At 33.0% G+C, this 22,806-nt stretch overlaps 3 protein-coding genes across 3 annotated transcripts; 1 reads left to right on the top strand and 2 right to left on the bottom strand.

Moving 5' to 3' along the window:
- Positions 1-2,401: 2,401 nt before the first annotated feature.
- LOC123212304 (LOB domain-containing protein 15-like) lies at positions 2,402-3,492 on the bottom strand. The gene is made up of 3 exons (XM_044631393.1): positions 3,380-3,492; positions 3,013-3,262; positions 2,402-2,924 (listed from the first exon to the last, which is right to left on the bottom strand). The coding sequence occupies exons 1-3, from the start codon at positions 3,391-3,393 to the stop codon at positions 2,517-2,519; spliced, it is 672 nt and encodes a 223-aa protein (XP_044487328.1). The 5' UTR covers positions 3,394-3,492; the 3' UTR covers positions 2,402-2,516.
- Positions 3,493-16,295: 12,803 nt separating this feature from the next.
- LOC123212034 (CBL-interacting serine/threonine-protein kinase 10-like) lies at positions 16,296-18,455 on the top strand. The gene is made up of 2 exons (XM_044631057.1): positions 16,296-16,422; positions 16,549-18,455. The coding sequence occupies exon 2, from the start codon at positions 16,883-16,885 to the stop codon at positions 18,299-18,301; it is 1,419 nt and encodes a 472-aa protein (XP_044486992.1). The 5' UTR covers positions 16,296-16,422; positions 16,549-16,882; the 3' UTR covers positions 18,302-18,455.
- Positions 18,456-19,477: 1,022 nt separating this feature from the next.
- LOC123210117 lies at positions 19,478-22,279 on the bottom strand. Its single transcript, XM_044628328.1, has 4 exons — positions 22,070-22,279; positions 21,482-21,620; positions 20,545-20,678; positions 19,478-20,445 (listed from the first exon to the last, which is right to left on the bottom strand). The coding sequence occupies exons 1-4, from the start codon at positions 22,237-22,239 to the stop codon at positions 19,743-19,745; spliced, it is 1,146 nt and encodes a 381-aa protein (XP_044484263.1). The 5' UTR covers positions 22,240-22,279; the 3' UTR covers positions 19,478-19,742.
- Between the last annotated feature and the right edge of the window lie 527 nt (positions 22,280-22,806).

The following is a 22,806-nucleotide window of genomic DNA, read 5'->3' as shown; positions in this document are numbered from 1 at the left end:
CATTTCCACCAAATTTCTCTTTGTTTGTCCTAAAAACAACCTAGTCATTTCGATAATCATTTCAAGCATGATGATTTGCAGGAAGCAGAACCGACAACATATTCCAAGCATGTTGATTTGTAGGGAGGAGAATGGGAAAGGGAATGGGGTCATCCCACAATAAACCAGATGGAAATGTGTAAAGGTGATTCGATCTAAGTTAATTTAGATCACATCCATAATTTAATTTAAATAAATTAATTTTCAATTAAAGCTTAATTTAATAGTTTGACTTAAAATTAATGTATTTATCTATATGAAAATAATATTTATTCATTTAATAATACTATTTATCTTTTTAATAATATTGTTTACTTCGCAAACGTTTTTTTAGTGACAATATGCACAAATTCAAATAAGTTTGAATTTGTTAATATGATTCAGATTCAAACTCGAGTTAAATATTATAATTTTAATTTAAATTTAATCTACCTATAAGGGTTAAGATTGAATCTACCCCTAAAAATGTGTTCAACTATAATATAATCTAATGTCAAACTAGAGATTACGATTTTGAATAACTTTTTGTTAATTCATTGGACAAAATTAAAATATCTATAGCCGTACAAGCCCCCGAAGTTCCTTTTTTTTATTTTTTCACCCGAAGTTGGTTGTCCTCAATTTGAGCTTAGTTTCTGATATTTTCTCCATTTACTGTAGATACAGGATATCTCCATTTACTGTTGAGCTGTCTTCAAATTGTAAATTAAGCCCATGTGAATGCTCTGGCGGCCATATTTGTTCATTGATCTATAAAGATTTAAGTTTCAAATGACATATAAAAATCAATTTATTATATATACACACGTCTAGGGGTGCTCATAATCGAATAGAATTTACTTGTTGACATCAAAATCTAATACAACTCTGTCAACGCCAAATAAGCGCTTCAACAGTTTGAAGCATTTAACTTGTTGAATTGCCAACCGGCAAGATTTGCTTGGGTTTTCAAAATTATAATATTTTCATATGGTAGAGATGGAACTCAAGGAATTTGAAAAGGTAGATTATATCCATAGACAATTTATTAATTAATTTATTTTTACTAGTATTTGTTTATTGTGATGAGAGAAAGAAATAATTCATCCTGAGTTTTCTAGTAGGGTTAAGATTCTGGTCTTTTAAATACTAGAAATAGCTTCCTCAAACTATCCATCCTATCAAATTCTAACTCTATATCAACATTTTTTTAAAACCGAAATGAGTGAGAGAAATAAGTATGGATAATTTGTTTATAATTTATATATAAGATTTTATTCAAATTGTAGTTGTTGGATTTGATCTTATGCCCACTTCTTATAAATTTATTTTTCCATATAATATTTGAAAGTCTATTGTGATTGGTTGTTCCTTCTACTTGTTGAGATCCACACGGCTAGAAAATCCAACAAATCTTATATGAAGGAACAACTTTTGGCATTATTGTAGACCTTTGATAACATACAAAAACATATGGGCCCAGAAAAATTTGAACTTTCATGAATCAGCAGAATGAACAAAAATATAGAATAAGAATTTATGTAAATAGAAAATTTGAACTTTGTCCCTTCATTTGTTTTATCACATACATTACCTAAAGAAAACTTTGTATGTGGTTTGTCTTACAATTGAAATAAGTTTAGATTAAAAATATTAATTAGACCTTGATTTCGATGTTACAACTCATCATTTCACTAACAATAAAATTATGTATATCTATTTTAAATACATAAATAAGTACATATTTATATGTATCATTATATAATTGAGTGATTTTGAATTAAAGATAAAATAATATCTAATTATGTAATGATACATATAAGTATATATCCATTTATGTACCAAAGTGGGTAAGCCTAGAATTGCTCTTCCACTTAATACAACTTATCAAGAAATTACAACTTTCTTTTTCTCTCTGGTTTGTATATTCTTGAAGAGGATGATCATGAATAGCTATTTTTCTGAATTAATGGAAAAATTGAAAATTCAGACGGGAGAATCACAACCACAATACCTTTTGTCTCCAGAAACATGTTTTTGGGTCCTTCAATGGCACAGACTAACATAAATAAACTGAGCAGGCTTACAACTTTATCATTCAAGGCATGCATATATTCTCACAGGTGTGGAAACCATCGGAAAATGTATCCACATACAACTATGCCAACCAGTGCACGCTACCCTTTCTTGTCATTTATGATTATTACCTCTAATCAATTTCCTATTTGTCTTCTTCTTTTAAGCCTTTGTTTACCCTAGAGAAAATAGTAAAACTGAAAAAATTTGCAGAAGTTATCTAGGAAAAGCCAATGAAATGGTGCTTGTAAGGAAGAAGGTGAAACGAAAAGAGTTAATACATGGGAAGAGTTAAAGCTGTGAAGTGTGAACAAACAAACATTTAAGTAGATCTCATAAATCTTCTACTCTATTTAATAATTATTATTGATATAATAAATGACAAAACTAAAGAAAAATGGATCATGTTCTACAAGATTAAATTAATCAAAGTATCGAGAGGTACAACCTGTCGTGGAAGTGGTAGTTGGAGCTGTGTATAGAGAAGAAATAGAAGATGAAGAAGAAGAAGAAACAACCATAGAAGGCTGCGGTGGAGGTGGAGGCGGCGGCGGTCGTGGTGGAAGAGATGGTGCAACAATTGATACCATCTCAGAAGTAATTAAATTAGTACAAGAAGGATTACTAACATGGGTATTATTGCTAGCTTCTCTATACTTGTATTTAAGTATCTCTGCCCTCACTGCATTAAGTTCTGCCGATAACGATTGAATTTGTTGTTGCAGAGCCGAAATGGCCCCCATGCATCCATATACCGGATCTCTAAGCCTCAAATTTGCTTCAAAAACCAGACTATTTGCAGCATCCGCTCTTTGACTCTCTGGAACCTCCTGAACAATATAAAGAAAATCATGATAAATAAATATATAATAATAGATAAAATTAAATTATATATGAGAGATGGATTAGTGTTTTTACCATTAACATCTTAGAGACATTGCTTGCACCGAATACTTTGTGAACGGAAGCAAATTTCTGGGGTTCATGGGGAGAAAAATATGGAGAGAAAGGGCATTCTTCAGCACATCTTCTTCTCAAAAGTTTACATGCAGCACAAGGTGTGATTGTGTTCAAGGTCCCTGAAGAAAAATGTCTTCTTCCCATTTGTGATGAGGTTGAAGCATCGCTTTCTCTCTTGATCCTCTTTCCTATCTCATCAAATCTCTCCCTGAATCACAAAATAAAATGATAATGATCAAAAGAAATAAACAAAGTTTGAAAAAAATGTTATTGGCCCTTGACAATTTATTTTGTTTTGTTTTGTTTTTAAGTGAATGAGTTTTACCTGTCTCTTGACATTCAAGCATGCTAATAGTTTGTGTAGATGAAAGGAGTTGAAGAGATGGGGGCGTTTGAAAGAGAGAGAAAAAGAAGATGAGAAAGAAAGAAAGTAGTGCTTAAAAGGCAAGGTATCAGGGCAAGTAGGTCAAAGTCTTTTAAAAGAAACAAACAAAAGAAGGTATGGCAAAAGATTGAAGACGAATCATTTTTTTTTTTTTATTCATAGTAAATTAATGTTAAAAGGGTTAAAGATAGAATAATAAGAAAATCTTCTCTGGCTAAACATAAGAAGGTATGATATATTATGATAGCATTATTATTATGTTATTCAATAAGAATAAAAAAATTATTGATAGGACAAAACACACAAAAGTAAGGTATTTTACAATAAAAAATCTCATCAAAAAGGGTTATATTATGATAGAGTATATAAATACAAAGTTGATAATCTTTTGGTATTTAAGGTTAATAGGAGTCTTTCAACCAAAGGACTAAGACTTGTAGCCTTTAAGGCCATTTTGAAAACATAAGTGTTTAAAGATTTTTTAATACATAGGGTTAACAGAAGTTTTTTCATTATAACTACTTCATGATTTTTGTTTCCATTTAAGTTAATTGATGATTGATCATAATTCTTTTGATATAATGCACATATGTATGATTAAAATATGACATGTATCTCAAAACTTAAATATGACATGTTTTCTATTTGGTGTGATAGCTATATTGTATAAAATGTGTCTTAAAACTTAAATTTTCTCTTAAGTATAAAAATTGTGTGTATTTTTTATAATATTTCAAGAAAAATTGAAACATATTAAAAATAATTGACTAGAGATGGTTTATTTTATAAGGTAATATTGAGAGATGAAAAAGTATGATGACAAACTTCTGTTTTAGTTTACTTTTAAGAAAGATGTTGATACGAAACTAACGAGTAAATTATCTTTTGATGAGATGTTAAAATATAATTAATTTCGTTAACGGTTGTTGATTTTTTTTATTAAAGCAACATGTTTTATTACTTTAATAATTAGTTCCATCAACTAAACAAGCTTGTTTATTTTTATATAGTTATAATTCATTCAATTGAATAAAAATATCTTCTTTTAAATTTTTTCCTTAAAACTTTTCTTTCTTCTCCTATTCTCATCAAACCCTAACCCTCTCAAAAGACTCTTGCATTGTTCTTGTGTGGCTTACACATAAGATTTAACACTTTTTAGTAGTATACTAATATATAAATATACATACATAAATATATATATATATATATATATATATATATATATATATATATTATATATATATATATATATATATATATATATATATATATATCTTATACAATTTCTTATTTTCAAGAATCCCCCGCCCTTGTTTTGCAGATATATTATATTAACTTAATACTATATTATTGGATTCCACAGAGTTTTTTATAGTACGAAAATCTAGGTACAACAATATATCCTAATAAAACATAACAATCGAATTTTAACCTAACTATGCTATTTTGTTTAGAAGTTAAATAGTTAATTACCATTCGACCCTTCACCTACCCCATTATTGGATCCATATGCTGTGGATTGCACCGAAAAATCCCAGCAAAGCTTTCGCGATACAAATTTAGTGAAAAGGATTTCACTTTATATGTGTATTGTTACTCAAGGAAAATGTTATTATCTTTCTTTGCGCCTTTGGGCTACCCAGTTGATGGGACAAACTTTATTATACCACGTCTAATATACATTTAATAAAGTTTATAATTAGGCAATATAATTGCCATTTTCCATGTAAATTATATTTGACATGCTTTATAATATTGTCTTATGATAATATACTCTAACAGCTCATATCGAATTTTGCACTAAAATTATACATATTATTTATACAGATAATTTTATTGATTAATGATATTAGCAAAGTAGAAAATAAGCTATATATGTTACAAGAAACCTCATTAAAATATTGTCAAAATCATAGATGAATACAAATGTCGAGCAAGTTATATAAAAGTACCTGGCGAGTAAATATCGTGGTAGGTAAAGAAAAAGAAAGAAACCTACAAACACTATGTTTGGAATTAGAGGAGGAGGATCTAGTAAATAAATTAAAGTATTAATATTTGATCAAGAAGGTTAATGAAAATGCTAGAGAATGGAAGCACTTGTTCTTGTTTGACCCGTATTTTAAGGCTCAGAAGTCGCATCCCTTGACACTTTTCTTTTCATATCAAAATCAAATCTACGTAATTAATTTGTTTTTTTTATTTTTTTAATTCAAATTTCCATAAAATTACACACCGACTTTTGCTATTTCATTCATATTAACATAATGAATTTTTTAATTAAGCGTTACCAAACATTTGGATGCCGTTTTCATTTGGTATGTATCTAATGGTCAACCTTCATGTGAGGTCAAAATTTACCAAGAAATGTTTCATTCATTTGCCAAATAAAATCCATTTGGCGAGCTCTCTAATCAAACCATCATAAAATAAATATGAGAAATTTTTATATTGTTATATGTGTCTATTTTTGTATAGCCTACAAATAAAATAAACAAAGGTTAAACTATCTTAACAAAAGTTCAGCAAATAATTTGGAAAAGAAATTGGTAAATGTCACCTGTGTCAGGATTTGGGCTTTCTTATTGTTTAGATTGTTTTCTGTTTTAATAATCCCTATTATGTAGGGTAGTTTCCAGATTTGACTCATTCTCTGCTCTTTACCACGTTAATATAAAACGTGGGCTGTTTTTTCTCAGTTAGTTATTGTAAGACTATTTATTAGCCAATGGTGTTGATCAATAATAAGCATTCAAGTTTTTATTCACAACATTCTGGTATCAGAGCCCCCACTGGGCTTGAAGAAACAAAGCAGCAGCTTTTGTGATTTGCAGCAGCAAGGGAGATGACGACTGAAGGGAATTTTGTGCAACCTGCTATTCCTCGTTTTGATGGTCATTACGATCATTAGAGCATGTTGATGGAAAATTTTTTAAGATCCAAGGAGTATTGGAGTCTTGTGGAGACTGGTTATGTCGAGCCAGAAAGCGGAGCAGTGTTGACAGAGGCACAACAGAAGAAATTTGATGAGATGAAGCTGAAAGACTTGAAGGTGAAAAATTATCTATTTCAGGCTATCGATCGAACTATTTTAGAAACCATCTTACAGAAGAACACATCTAAACAGATATGGGATTCCATGAAAAAGAAGTATGAGGGCAATGCAAGGGTGAAACGATCCATTCTTCAAGCTCTTCGCAAAGAGTTTGAAACGCTTGAGATGAAATCTGGAGAAGGTGTCTCTGATTATTTCTCAAGAGTGATGTCTGTTGCCAACAAGATGAGAGTTTATGGTGAACAAGTGAGCGATGTTACAATAGTAGAAAAGATACTGCGATCATTAAGTGACCAGTTCAATTATATTGTTTGCTCAATTGAAGAATCAAAAGACATTGATCACCTGTCAATCGATGAATTGCAAAGTTCGTTAATTATTCACGAGCAGAAATTTCATAGGCACAAAGGAGAAGAGCAGGCATTGAAGGCAACTCATGAGGAAAGTACAGGAGGAAGAGATCGTGGTCGCAAATTCTCTCAAGGAAGAGGCAGAGGAAGAGGACGACAATTCTTCAACAAAGCTACCGTAGAATTCTACAATTGTCACCAACTTGGACACTTTCGATATGAATGCCCAAGATATGACAAAGAGGCCAATTATGCTGAACTTGAAGAAGAAGCGATGTTGCTGATGTCCTATATTAAGATAAATGAAGCTAAAAAGGAAGATGTTTGGTTCTTAGATTCGGGCTGCAGCAACCATATGTGTGGAGATAAAGCTCTTTTCTACGACCTCAATGAAAGCTTCAGGCAAACAGTGAAGCTAGGAAACAACTCAAAATTGATAGTGATGGGGAAGGGTAATATAAGGTTAAAAGTGAATGGATTCAATCATATAGTCACTGAGGTATTTTATATACCTGAATTGAAAAATAATTTATTGAGCATTGGCCAGCTACAGGAGAAAGGTTTAGCGATTCTTATTCAACATGACATGTGTAAAATCTATCATCCTGAGAAGGGCTTGATCATTCAAGCAGAGATGACTGCCAATAGAATGTTTATCTTGTTGGCTGAACCAAAGAAACTAGCTTATTTTCACACAACTACACAAGGCTTATCTCATCTCTGGCATTGTCGATATGGACACTTAAGTCACAAAGGATTGAGGACTCTTCAAAACAAGAAGATGGTGAATGGACTACCACAATTTGAAGCTTCAAAAACTGTATGCATTGATTGCATGGTTGGTAAGCAGCATAGAGACCCAATTCCAAATAAGAGCACTTGGAGAGCATCTTTGAAACTTCAACTCATTCATGCTGACATATGTGGCCCTATCACACCAGTCTCAAACAGCAAAAAAAGGTATCTAATTAGCTTCATTGATGATTTTAGTCGAAAGGTATGGATTTACTTCTTGGTTGAAAAATCTGAAGCTTTAGTTATCTTCAAACAGTATAAAAGTTGTGTTGAGAAAGAAACAGGTTCTTATATTAAATGTTTGCGTACTGACCGAGGGGGTGAGTTCACTTCACAAGAGTTTAATGAATTTTGTAAAGAAAATGGCATCAAGAGGCAGTTGACAGCAGCTTACACTCCACAACAGAATGGAGTTGCAGAGAGGAAGAATCGAACCATCATGAATATGGTTCGAAGTATGCTTTCAGAGAAAAAGATTCCAAAGACTTTTTGGTCAGAAGCTGTGAATTGGACAGTGTATATTCTAAACCGAAGTCTTACTCTAGCAGTAAAGAACATAACTCCGGAGGAAGCTTGGAGTGGAGTCAAGCCGTCGGTTGGACATTTTCGAGTGTTTGGTTTTATCTCACATGTTCATGTACCAGATGTTAAGAGAACCAAGTTGGAAGACAAAAGTCTTACTTGTGTGTTGTTGGGAGTTAGTGAAGAATCTAAAGCTTACAGGCTCTATGATCCAAAAGCCAAGAAGATCATAATTAGCAGGGATGTAGTTTTTGAAGAAGACAAATCTTGGGATTGGGATAAGAGCTATGAAGAACAGGTGGTAGCTGTGTTGGAATGGGGAGATGATGAAGGAAATAGTGCTGCAAATAATAAAGGTGAGGTCGAGAATGAAGATGAAAATAGTATAGAAGACGTTGTTGTTATTTCCCCAAATCCAGTAGATGAAGAAAGTTTACCTAGTTCGAATGAAGGAAGAGTAAGAAGGCCACCTGTATGGATGAGAGATTATGAAACGGGTGAAGGTCTATCTGAAGAAGAAGATGAGACTAATTTAGCATTTTTTACGTCTGCAGATCCCATTTCTTTTGAAAAGGCTGTGAAAAGTGCAAAATGGAAAGTTGCTATGGATTCAGAAATAAAATCCATAGAAAAGAATGATACTTGGGTGCTAACTGACTTACCTGCAGGTGCAAAGAAGATTGGTGTCAAGTGGATTTACAAAACAAAGCTTAACGAGCATGGAGAGGTAGACAAATACAAAGCACGTCTTGTAGCAAAAGGCTATACGCAACAACATGGAATTGATTACACAGAGGTTTTTGCACCAGTGGCAATGATGGATACAGTTCGAATGATTATTGCTCTTGCAGCTCAAAAGAGTTGGATGATTTACCAACTAGATGTGAAATCAGCTTTTCTCCATGGAGAGCTAAGTGAAGAGGTGTTTGTTGAGCAACCGAAAGGCTATGAGCAGAAAGACAATCCGCACAAGGTGTACAAACTGAAGAAAGCGTTATACGGACTCAAACAAGCTCCACGAGCTTGGTTTAGTCGTATAGAAGCACACTTTGTGAATGAAGGCTTTGAGAAGTGCCACAATGAGCATACTTTGTTCGTCAAAACAAGCAAAGGAGGTAAAATTTTAATTGTAAGTGTATATGTTGATGACCTCCTTTTTACTGGAAATGATGAATTGATGTTTTATGAGTTCAAGAGGTCTATGTTGCATGAGTTTGATATGACCGATTTGGGAAAGATGAGGTACTTTCTTGGAGTTGAAGTGTTACAAGAAACAGATGGTATTTACATCAGTCAAAAGAAATATGCCTTAGATGTGTTAAAAAAATTTGGGATGGAGGAGAGCAATTCTGTTCATAGTCCAATTGTTCCAGGTTTTAAAATCTTCAAAGATGAAAATGGAGTCAAGGTTAATGCAACATTCTTCAAGCAAGTGGTAGGAAGTCTTATGTATCTAACAGCAACTCGACCTGACTTGATGTTTGTAGTGAGTTTAATTAGTAGATACATGGGGCAACCAACTGAGCTTCACTTACAAGCAGCAAAGAGGGCGTTAAGATATTTGAGAGGCACAACAAATCTTGGGATCCTTTACAAGAAGGGAGGGAATGATAAATTAATTGCTTTTACCGATAGTGACTATGCCGGTGATTTGGAAGATAGGAAAAACACATCAGGGTATGTGTTCATGTTGAGTTCTGGTGTTGTGTCTTGGTCTTCTAAAAAGCAACCTGTTGTTTCACTCTCCACAACTAAAGCTGAGTTCATAGCCGCAACATCCTGTGCATGTCAAGCTGTTTGGATGAGGAGAATCTTGGAGAAGCTCAGTCATATACAAGGTAAATGTACTACTGTGTTTTGTGATAATAGTTCAACAATTAAATTATCAAAGAATCCAGTGATGCATGGACGAAGCAAACACATAGATGTTCACTTTCATTTTCTGCGCGATCTTACTAAGGTAGGCGTAGTGGAGTTAGTTCATTGTGGCACACAAGACCAGATTGCAGATATGATGACCAAGCCTCTCAAACTTGACACGTTTTTGAAGCTGAGAGAATTGATGGGTGTTCATGAAGTTCCAAATGTAAACTAATTAATGTTAGTAATTAGTTTAAGGGAGGGTGTCAGGATTTGGGCTTTCTTATTGTTTAGATTGTTTTCTGTTTTAATAATCCCTATTATGTAGGGTAGTTTCCAGATTTGACTCATTCTCTGCTCTTTACCACGTTAATATAAAACGTGGGCTGTTTTTTCTCAGTTAGTTATTGTAAGGCTATTTATTAGCCAATGGTGTTGATCAATAATAAGCATTCAAGTTTTTATTCACAACAACCTGCATAATCATATGCTTAATCTAAAAACTTATGCCTGTGGAATTGACCCATGTGTCCAAGGATGGCAAATTGTTACATGGGTTTGGTGGGAAGGAGATGGGTTTGAGGGGCCGGCCATTTAATACCCATATCAAAATTAAAATGGTCGGTTTAACGTTCTTCACCCAAACCCGCGCCATTCCCCGTCATCAGATTGAATTGAAATGAAATATATGTATTTTTATTATAAACATGTAATTACATATGTAAAATATAATACTAATGAGGTTTAAATTAAATTTTTTAAAACAATATCACTATTTATTGAATAAAAATATGAGTGTTAAATGTGATATCATTATATTAAAAGAAAAAACTATAAACTATAAAAAAGGGAGAATAGAATGGGGTTGAGTAAAGCATCTCTCATACAGGACATCTTTACTTAAATATATCAAAGAATAATCCATAATCAAAAGTGAGACGTGAAAGAAGGGTGATTCGAATCAAATTGAACTCAAATAAAAATCAGTTAAAGTTTGATTAAAATTTAAAATAGTTCATTTGAGTTTAAATTTGAATCGGTTGAAATTATAAATAGTGACAATGAAATTAAAAAAAGCTTTCCGTACAATAATACCAACAAATCCTAGAGTTAAGTTAAATTAACAAGATGAAGTTTCAATTCAAATTTGATTTTTTTCAAGTTGGGTATAAATTTTAGGTCAAACCAACTCAAATCCATTCCATGTCTTAGAAATTGGAAAGATCTCCCGGCCTATTAATATCATGCTGTATTAATACTCACTATTTAAAAAGGAATACCCCAATTCACGCCATGGGAAGTCATGTGACAGTTTTCCTAAAATGAGCGTCACCATTAAAGTGATAATTAATGCACAAGAGCCAGCATTGTTTATAATTTCTGGTATTGGAAATAAAATATTTGGAGATATAAAATTATTGGTAGTGTAAAAATATTAATTAATTTATGGCTATTTAAATGCTTACTCAATACGTGACCTAAGATCCGCTTGACCGTGCCCAAAAGTTGACCCCTTAGAGATTAGTTAATTAATTAACTATATAAACGTCCGTGTTATGAAGTTGAAGTATTAATTTGAGCTTACTAAGATTAATTATATTGTCAAGGGAGAATGAAATTTCCCACCAAAATAATGCCTGCATGAAATTGTCATGCGCATGGTTAAGCTTGGCCTTCGTAAAAAGCTCATCGAAACTAGCTTAATTTTAACTATGGCTTTGCTTCATCTATTACTGCTAGAAAAGACGGGTGAGGTGTTTCTGGAGTCGCCATAGCCAGATCGATCAGCTTCAGTGGCAGTGGTAGCAGTAGAGTGTTGGTGGCGGTGGTGTGATGGGTGTGCTCGTGTTTATGGTAGTGTGTGGGTAGGGGTGGTGTAATCTTCGACAATTATAAATGGTAACAATATTGATTACAGCATTCAGCCAAAAATAGATTTAAGAGGACAAGAAGAGAATAAGTACAAGACACGTCACCAAAATGAAACAATATTACATGCATTTCATTCATCAATTCAAATCATACTTAATCAAATCTGGACTTAAAGTTTTGTTTTATTTTCTTTCACCACTGCATGTCTTACATTTTAACTGAGCGAGGAATAACAATTAACAAGAGCTCATTATATTCAAACTCAAAACAAACTAATTAAGAATCTCTAAGCAATACCTTGCTTATGGATGAATAGCAGCCGGATTTTAACCTAGAATTCGTTGCCCTTGGAAAACAGAAAGTTGAAACATGAGATTCGTAGTCATCTTGCTCGCCCATCGTCCTTGAATCAAAAGACAATCTAGGGCTTGAAATTTCACATCGTCTTGGAAAATTCGCCGATGGCCTCACTGCAGACGATTGCACCGAGTATGAGCTGGACCAAGGGGATGACAACGACCAGGAAAATGATGCTGAGGAGTTTGAAGAAGAAGAAGAAGAAGCAGATGAAGTGGGAAGTTGAGTTTTTCTTGTTACACGCTTAGGGAGAATGGTCCCTAAAAGATTAGACTTACTAGGGTTGGATATTTTAATGGAAGTTTTTTTAGGGGAATCGTAAAAGTAAGAAGGAGGAGGAGTGAGAGGAGGAAGAGGGTTTTCTCTGAAGCGCATTTTCGGAGTTCCTGGTTGTGATTCCCATGTGAATGGGATTGAAACAGGAACACCACCATGGTAACTATCTTGATCCTTTGAGAAATTAGACATTGAAACTTCTTTTGTTAGAAGTTTGGATAATTTGTAATCTTTGTTATTATTCTTCATGACTTGGGGACGGTTTGTTGGAGGATCTGATGAAGTTGTGAGCATTTGTTTTGTCAATGGAGTGAAGTGGAGTTGTTGGCTAATTGAATTTGTTCGTTGATGATGGGAAGAAATGAAGTAGAGTAGAGTTTTGGCTACGTAAGGGTTTTTTTTTTTTTTTTTAATTTGTTTAAGGGACAGGTTGGAAGCTACTACGGGCGAAAGTGTCTAGATGTTATACATTACAATGGGTTTTCTATAATATTTTTAATAGTGAATTACATTTTTCTAACAAGGTTTTAAAAAATATATACTTTTTTTACAATGTGATGACATTGCCATATTTTTCTATTCGAAACCTAACACTAGTTATAGAAAAAATGATCTTGCATAATACGAAAACTTAAATTATTATATTACCTATATATTAAACCTCTATCTCTTTCTCACAAAATTCACACCATTAATCATGTTGAGTTTTTTACTTTCTCTATCTTTTATCATTTTTTGTCTCTTTTCTTGTATACAATCATTCAATTAATTAATATTTTTTAATATGAATCGATACATTTAAAAAAAAATAATGATATAATATATCTCAAAGGTTAGCCTAAGTGGTGAAGTGTGAAAAATCATTTGCAAACATCTAGGGTCATACATAATTTTAAATTTTTATGAATATTTATGATATTTTTTTCAAAATGATAATATGTCGGTTAGACATTTTTATTATTTTATTTTTAATAGAGTTTTTTACGATTCAACAAATTATCTAAAAGATTATATTTTTTAATATACAATACAATATATAATTTTATTATTATATTAGATCAAATTTGGCTTGAATAAACTCATATAGGTTGGTTGAAGATATTTTTCCAGATCACAAATAGCTTTATTATAAGTTTAAAAAAAAAAAAAAAAAAAGTTCTCCAAGCGGTTCCATGGAATTTAGTGAAAAATAGCCATTCGGCCTTTTAAAAATGAATAACGTGGGTCTCTCTCATGTCATGTAGTGAGCCGTCAAGTCTTGCGTTTATTGCTAAATTAGCCATCAAGCCAGCCCATTGACATTAGAATGTGAGTCATGCGACCCCATTAATTATCTAGGTTTATTAATAAATTTTTAATATTCATAAGAATATTTGACCAGTTCAAAATAATAAAATAAAATAAAATAAAAACAAGTATAACTTATTTTGATGTAACCAAGAAGACAAGATTGTCAGTTCTGCTACTAAAACTAACGGATTGCATGTAAAAATGGCCAATTAATACATAAGTTTTGTTTCTGTATCATTATTTTTCTTTCTAAATTCATGTATATCCATTCTATATCAAGTAAACAATTGCATGTTGGTTATCATGTGTTAACTTTAGAATCATGCATGTGTTAGAAGGCATGATTCTTTAGTGATAACCAAAATTCATAATCCGTAATTAAAAAAATAAAAATAAGTATTTAATTTATGATAAAATTATAAAGTATCATAAATTAAACACGAGATAGTTTGTCTTGACTATTAAAGTTACCCTTAAGGGGATATTGATACATATTTTATTAACGAAAAAGTGTATTGGATTTGGAATTTAAAAAAAAAACATATTCATTAATAATTCAATTTGATCCAATCAATTGATTTTAACAATTATTCATGCATGATCTTAATCTTGAGTAAATAATTGTCTCCATGTTTATCAACTTGTGTTATTTGATAAACCCAAAGGTGATAACTCAATGAATACAAGTTTTTATACTAGCATGTTGGTACATTACTTATTAATAATAAGGGTATTATTCGTAAACATAAAATCTATATCTTTGATTAAAGAGTCAAAGATAATCTTCTTAATGATATTATTCATCGTTAATTTATATAAAATGATAATTTACAGTTCATATTAAACGTGAATATAGTTTCTAAATAGATTAACTCATGGAACATCAAAACAAAATGATTCAGGAGGTAAAATGAAATTTGTCCTTAAACCAATCATAGATTATTTATAGGGATATCACATTGATGAGAGGTCACAAATTATTTGTGATTTGATACATATACGAGAGATAGCATCTTTAGTTCTTGAGTGGAATGAATTAAAGATAATAATTAATATAGGCCAAAGGACTATTTCCCACCTAAACTATGTTGAATTCTCAAAATTCTCCCTATTAACTATGAAAATACCATTTACCTATCCATGGTCAGTTAAATTTAACAGAACTCTAACACCTGAAAATTTTATCTCTTGTTGCCCCCATAAACTTTAAAAACTAAAAGTTTCTCCCAGTTTAAGTTTTAAAAAATGATAGTTTCATCCTAGGGTTTCATTTTGAAATCTCTGACCACATCTTTGGCTCCATTGTTGACGACATCTCCCTCCCGAAGTATCCTCTCTTTTTGACGATCTTTTTTCTCCTATTTAGACGTCTGATCGACGTCAAAGAAGCCTTGGGAGACGAAGACGAAGCTGTCGTCTTCCCAGAGGTCTTCTTCTAGAAAGACAACAACTTCGTCTTCGTCTTTCCTAATGAAGTTTTTCGTCTCCCAAGGTTTCTCCGACGTCGATCGAACATTCAAATGGGAGGAAAGAGATCGTCGGAAGGAGAGGATGCTTCGAGAGGGAGAGACCGTCGATAATAGAGCCGGAGATGTCGCTGGAGATTTCAAAACAAAACCCTAAGGTGAAACTGTCATTTTTTAAAACTTAGGCTGAGGGAAAATTTTAGTTTTTAAAGTTTAGAGAGACAAAAATATATTATATTTTAGTTTATTTTTAATATTATAGAGAAAATAACGATTTTACCCTTATCACCGTTAATTTTAACTATTCATAGGTGAGTATTTGGTATTATCAAAGATAAAGGATAAAAACTTGATATTGCAACATACCTTAGGTTGGAAATAGTCCTTTGGCCATTAATATATATAAAACCTCCTTTAAAAACATCGTTCTTTAAAAGAAAATGTTACGTAATTTGAGTATTTGAAGTAACACTTAACTTAAATTTCATTCAAACATCTATGACATGATGATAATTTTATAGATATATCAAAAGTACCTATTAATAATAAAAACTAGTGGAAATGTTCAAAAAATAATGTAAATATATTATAATTAACAGTGATGAAACATTAGTGAATATATTATATAATAAATTATCTATTTCAGTTTTTTTTTAATATAATAAATTATGAATTTTATTATAATCATAAAATTAGTGAAGTGCAGAAAACATAATTACAATAATAAGTAATAACAATTTATTTTACTAAAGATAAGTAAATTTTACAAATTTAAATTAAAAAAAAAAAAAAACATCTATTTTTGTTGTTGTCAAAGGTTGAGAGCTTTGCGTTCAATAAATGGCAATCCAAGGCTGGTGAATGATCACTACTAATTCAATCAAATCTAAAAACTTGCCATTCAAACCTACACTTCAACCATCAATATCTTTGGAAGTCCATCAACGATGATGATAAAAAGATCTCAGATTACTTATCCTGGGCACGCTCACACACGACTGAAACCCATCCCTCATCATTCGTTTGCCTTAATAAAACCGATTCTGCAATAAATAAAGCGAAAAATAAATAAAATTTAATTTCTCAGGTCAGGTTCGGCCGCAGGCCGCTCCGCCACTCAGAAAACTGCTCACAAAGGTATCAATTTCTCCCAATTACATTTTAATTTTTTGATTGAATAAATTGGAGGTTTTTATGAACGATTTTGAATTTGTTTTGGGTAGAAATTGATACATTTAAAATTTTTTTTCTGAGAATTATTAGTTCAGCTTATCTTGGCCTAGAGGATTCGGTTGGGAATGCTGAAAGATGCACTTTTCAGGCATTGAGGAATCAGGAATATCTGGTGTTAATTATAATGATTATATTGTTAATTTGATTGGGGAAAAACATATTAATTTTGACGAAATTGATTGTATATTAGATGTGTATAATGATCGGATTGATAGTTATTTAAGAATGTGTTATGATTGTGAAGACGGTTGAGCATGTTAATTTGTGAAAGTATAATAAAGAAATTGACATTCGAGTGTTGTTGTAGATTAAGTAGCATTTGTCTAGTTGAATTGTTGTAAATTGAGGTTTGGTGTGGGGCGGGATGGATCATAAACCAAGGGTGTTGACGGAGAGATATGAAATTGGGAGAATACTGGGGCAGGGAACCTTTGCCAAGGTTTATCATGGGAGAAGTATTAGAACAAATCAAAATGTGGCAATTAAAGTGATAGATAAGGAAAAGATTATTAGGGTTGGGCTTATTGATCAGATTAAACGAGAAATATCCGTGATGAAAATTGTTAGACACCCTAATGTTGTGCAGTTGTATGAGGTTTTGGCCACCAAGACTAAGATATTTTTTGTGATGGAATATGCTAAAAGCGGTGAATTGTTTAACAAGGTGGCTAAAGGGAAGTTGAAGGAGGATGTTGCAAGGAAATATTTTCAACAACTTATCAATGCAGTTGATTTCCTTCACAGTAGAGGTGTCTATCACCGGGATATAAAGCCAGAGAATTTATTATTGGATGAGAATGAGAATTTAAAGATTTCTGATTTTGGGTTAAGTGCACTTGCTGACTGCAAGCGTCAAGATGGATTACTCCACACAACTTGTGGCACTCCTGCTTATGTTGCACCTGAAGTGATTAACAGGAAAGGCTATGATGGTGAAAAGGCTGATATTTGGTCTTGTGGAGTGGTTCTGTATGTCCTATTGGCAGGTTATCTCCCATTTCACGACTCAAATTTGATGGAGGTGTATAGGAAAATTGGTAAGGCCGACTTCAAATGCCCTCATTGGTTTCCTCAGGAAGTACGAAGGCTGCTGTGCAAAATATTAGATCCAAACCCCAGTACTAGGATCTCAATATCAAAGATTAGGGAGAGTTCTTGGTTCAGAAAAGGATTGAACCCCAAACAGAACAAAAGTGAATCAGAAAGCAAGGGTTTAGTTCTTCAAGATGTGGCTACTTCTGGTACTCAAGAGAATGGTAATATGGCTGCAGAGGTAAAGCAGGAGTTGCTCCAACTTCGCAACTTGAATGCTTTCGATATTATTTCTCTTTCTTCTGGGTTTGACCTGTCTGGGTTTTTTGAAGAAAAATCTCAAATGAGAGGAGCAAGATTTACTTCCAAAAAACCTGCCTCAATTATTATCTCTAAGCTGGTAGAAATTACTAAATTTCTGAGGCTGAAGGTGATGAAGAAGGATGGAGGTTTGTTGAAATTGGAAGGACTAAAGGAAGGTAAGAAGGGAATTTTGTCCATTGATGCTGAGATATTTCAGATAACTCAAACTTTTCATTTGGTGGAGATGAGAAAATCTAATGGAGATACTCTGGAATATCAGAAGATGATGGAAGAAGGTATTAGGCCTGCTCTCCAAGACATCATTTGGGTTTGGCAGGGTGAGCACCAGCAGCAGCTACAACAGCAGTTAGAGCCGCAACAAATGCAGCAGCAGCTAGAGCAACAACAACCACAGTCAGAGCAACAGCAACAACCACAAGACCAATAGCAGTCGCAACTGTTGTATTTTTTTATTCTTCTCTTATTGCCAGATTCTCATGTTATCTTGTGTTTGTATGTTTTCAGCTGATTTCTGAACTTATTGTTGCCCTTGTAAGTGTGATGTCTTTATCTCAATGAATTTAATGTTTTTGTTGATGTGATTTAATGACTCACGTATATTTCACATATCTTGTAATTTTCTTCAATGTTTAATACAGTTACAGGGATTGTCCACTGATATTAATGCCCCTTTAGCTAGCTGTCTTCTCCTTTTATTTATTTATTTTTCCATATAAATAGTTCTCCCGGGTGCTTGTGCAACCTTTATGGTCATTATGCAGAGGTCTCAAATATGGACCGTGTTGTGCACAGATGCAAGTACATCTTTTTTGCATTAGAAAAACTAATGACATCTTTAGGTGTTGTAGAACCAGAATACCATTGGTATCTAGACCTGATTCTTTAATTAGTTGAGCACTGTCTTTGTGTCATGGAAATTCTGGTTGTTCGCATTTATTACTGCATGCTTGTGGATATAATTCACATTTGCAATTTTTCAAGCAAGTTTTGGTCGTAGTCTGGAGCACAGATTTGGAATTTAATAATTGTTTGCCTGCATAGTTGTTTATTGTACTTTATTTCCTTGTGATACCATTTAACTTGACATTATGGCCACAGGTCGTGTACCTAGCAAGCTTGTTTGTGTGAAATGATGTGCAGGCCCCTCATTGATTCTTATTGTAGTAGATATAAAGCAACATCACGGTGCTTTAATCATGTGACTGCTAAGGATTAAAATGGGTTCCACATCAGCTGGAAGATAACCATGAATTGCTTCTGAGGAAATGGGTTCCCACATCACATCAGCAGAAGATAACCATGAATTGCTTCTGAGGAAATGGGTTCCCACATCACATCAGCAGAAGATAACCATGAGCCCAGCTTTTAATAATATTGTAATAACAAAAGCGAGAGACTTCAGTTTGAAATTACATCGACAACAGAAAGAATTCACTGCTACTCTATATCTGCTTTCCCAAAAGTACCATTATGCCATAACCTTAAGAAAACCGCAGTTTGCAATTCATTAACTTAATAAAATCTTTCAAGAAGTTATTTCTACAAATTATCATTAATTCAAGAATTTCATGAACATGATTAATATTCCAGTGCAAAGACAAAATGACTCAAAACCCTCATGAGACCATGGGGGAAGAGACATTTATTATTATGAAAAAGCCTTTCCAGGCAACAAACATCTTCAGGATGCAATGAAAAATTTCATTTTTGTTTGCAGTGTGTCCAAAATAAAATTATTGCACAGAACTGGAAGCCAGGGACTTGAATACAGGAGAAACACTAAATACAATAGTACAACATTTTCATCATCATTCTTCTTTGCTAATTTATTCTGTTATCTATTTATTTTATGCTACTGGGAAGTAGGCTTAAGTCAAGTCAATGATCACAGGAGACAAACTAGAAACTCTTCTCTTCTTGCCACATGACCTAACTCTGCAGCTAGGTGATGGTGTCAGCAAATCTATAACCTCAACGTTCTGAGAGGCATGAGAACTCTGGACTGTTTGCTGATCTTTATTAGTAACTTCAGTAGTTTTAAATTGCTTCTCCCACAGGCATGGTTGCTGATTTTCATCAGCATCCACTGCAGTAATGAATTGTTCACTTCTTTGCAGACCCAACTCATTTCTACACCCTTGAATTGTTGCTGTAGAAGGAATGTTGGTAACCACTGAAGATGTTAATGCAGTTTGTAAATTGATCAAACCAAGAGACTGCTGACAATCTACCCCTTGACTTGAAGAGTCTCTTGCTAGCACCTCTCCATACTGTTTAACCTGTGCAAATCGTTCACAGAAAGCCTCTTCATTGGCAAGTAAAAAATCTGATGAGGCATTGATAGATTTATCTGTAGATGTTTCCCCTAAACTTCCACTGTTGTCACTAGTTTCATCACAATCTTCATCACCCCAACCACCTTCATCCCCAAATAAACTCTCATCTCTTCTAGTGTAGCAGGGAAGATCATCCATGGAACAAACTTGGACCTCCATATGATCTGGAAGGCTTGGGCAACTAGCAGCATGTTTCGAGTATTTCGTTGAAAAATAATTTACAGTGATAGTCAGGCTGAAAACAGAAAGGCATGTTCTTATAAGACCAACTAATCATGAAGTTAAGACAAGAGAAAATATGAAACACGATTGCAAATAAAAAAAGTAATATTACCTCTGCCAGTTAGGGAGGTTGAGCATTGTGTATGCGAGTTTAATTTTATTAGCAACTCCAGAGAAGGATTTAAAAGTTGCTGCTGCCTGCCTCACAGCTAGTGATTCTGCTGGATGCTGCCAGGCCCACTCAAACTGCAATAGTCAATCAAATTGGACACTTCAATGTTACCATTACTCTGCAGGATTCTGATTTGACATTATAATTATTTCAAATATGAGATACAAAATTATCCTGTCACTCTAGATAAGTGAGGAAGATATCAATTCTAAATTAAGGGCTATGTTGAAACAGAATTACAACAAATTTGAAACTCTGTTTAACCAAAAAGTCTTTGCATTACATTAGTTATTTCAAATTAGTAACTCACACAACCCCCTCATGGAAAAAACGTAAAAAGAACAAAAAAAAGCAAAGAAATTATTGCAAATAATCATTCATTGGAAATTTGATTATGCAAGCATTAGAACTTCTCTGACATGGACTACAGTTTGCCAATAGGTTAAAAGCTATCCCACTCTTATGAAACATGAAATGATAATGGTAAGATTCGTTTCTTCATGCATAAAAAATTTGCAGGAAAGGGTGAACAGAAAGGATTGCAGTACATGATGAGAATTTTTTATACCATATAGTCTAATATAGACCCAAAAAGCTCACTGCAGATACAGCCAACTCAAGTTTTCAGTCTAAAATAGAAGCGATCAGAAGTGTAAGCAACAATGTAGAATTCTACTTGCCTCAATTACCCATTTAGAACTTTGTATCGACATAGACACAAGGCTCAAATAATGCGAAACCGAAACTGAATATGATTCACCAAGTAGGACATGTAAAAGAAAAAAGTACGGCTTGAAACCCAATAAACGTTCATCACTTTACAAGACACGGCACAGTACAGAAAACATGAATGAGAGGAGAGGATTATAGGCATAACCTGAAGAGCAGACACATTTGTTGGGAAGCCATAAATGCATAAAACCATCTCCCAAGGGCGTCTCCTCTTCGTTCTAAAAGCACCACATGTTATTTCACCATTATGCTGCCTTATTCGACGCCTTGGATTCACAGTGAATCTGCAATTATCAAACACTTCCATTACATAAACAATCCAAACATTGGTTTTTAACTTGAATTGAAAACAAAGAGAAAGTTTCACAAACACACACACGCACAAAAGCAATTAACAAATTGTAAAAATAACATAAAAATCTAATTCACTGTAACTATTCGATCATAAAAAATGAGCTAAGATCCATCAGATCATTAATAAAGTAATATGACCCCACTATTAAAAATAAAATCCTTTTGCAATAGAAATATCCAAATCAAATTAGAAGCCGCTGAATATGTAACACGAGCACAAAATCAAGTTGAAACAAAGTAAAATACAAAGAAAAGAGTTCAAATATTGGGTTTATATTGAATCTAGACAACAAATTTTCAAATACAATCAAGAAAAGCAAATTATATTATCCTAATTAAAAGAAGAAGAAGAGGAAAAAAAAAAGGGAATCGAGCGAACCCAATGTAGGTGTGACCCTTGTAACGGGGGCTGAGAGAAGTTAAAAGATAGCAAGCAAAGAACCCTTCTCCTACTTCGCCTTTCTTTTCAATTTCTTCTTCTTTAATTGGATTTTGATTTAGGGTTTCCGGGCGACACTCAATTCCCTTTTTCTCTTGTCGCTTCCTCATCTCTATTCTCTGTCGACACAATTCGACCGTTGATAGGGTGCTTGAATACTGAGTTTTAAATTTAAACGTAATTTCCAATTTCAAGTAAAATTACAATGTTACCCCTTTCTTTTTGGATTCGTAATTTGCGTTGCAAAGTTATAGTTACTTATTATTAAATATAATTTTTATATATAAATCATATATAAATTTATAAACATATACAAAATTTTGTGAAGCCGAATTGAAGTTAGTCCTGGAGTGGACTGTCTTTTATTTTGTGTGTAATTTAAAAGATTTAGATCTTAACAAAATATTTAACCCATAAGTTTTTTTACACTCAGATTCAAATTTAGTTTATGTTTAGGAATTAAGGTTAACTTGGTGACAGTAGAAATTTATTTTATAGAGAAATTATCAAAATTCTTAATAAAACTTTTAACTACTTTGGCTTTTCGCAAAAGAGATGAAGAGAAATTGTCAGTGAAAACATGACAGAAAAATGAAGAGCTGATGTTCATCAGTTGTTGAGAGATATTTGGCAGAAGTTGTTCATGTTGTCACTTTAAGCAACCATGAAAAGCTGGA

This window comes from Mangifera indica, chromosome 3 (genome assembly GCF_011075055.1).
Source record: "Mangifera indica cultivar Alphonso chromosome 3, CATAS_Mindica_2.1, whole genome shotgun sequence".
Classification (NCBI taxonomy): domain Eukaryota; kingdom Viridiplantae; phylum Streptophyta; class Magnoliopsida; order Sapindales; family Anacardiaceae; genus Mangifera; species Mangifera indica.
Note: the sequence above shows the minus strand (reverse complement) of the source record. Positions and strands in the feature narration are given on the sequence as shown.

Excerpts from the sequence above, each read along its gene's own strand:
- LOC123212304 (XM_044631393.1), bottom strand. Across the intron at positions 2,925-3,012 it reads ATGTCTCTAAGATGTTAATG|GAGGTTCCAGAGAGTCAAAG; the intron begins GTAAAAACACTA and ends TATATTGTTCAG.
- LOC123212034 (XM_044631057.1), top strand. The coding sequence starts at position 16,883 with ATGGATCATAAACCAAGGGTGTTGACGGAGAGATATGAAATTGGGAGA.
- LOC123210117 (XM_044628328.1), bottom strand. The coding sequence starts at position 22,239 with ATGAGGAAGCGACAAGAGAAAAAGGGAATTGAGTGTCGCCCGGAAACC. Across the intron at positions 21,621-22,069 it reads AAGGGTCACACCTACATTGG|ATTCACTGTGAATCCAAGGC; the intron begins GTTCGCTCGATT and ends TGATAATTGCAG. Across the intron at positions 20,446-20,544 it reads AACCTCCCTAACTGGCAGAG|CCTGACTATCACTGTAAATT; the intron begins GTAATATTACTT and ends TTCTGTTTTCAG.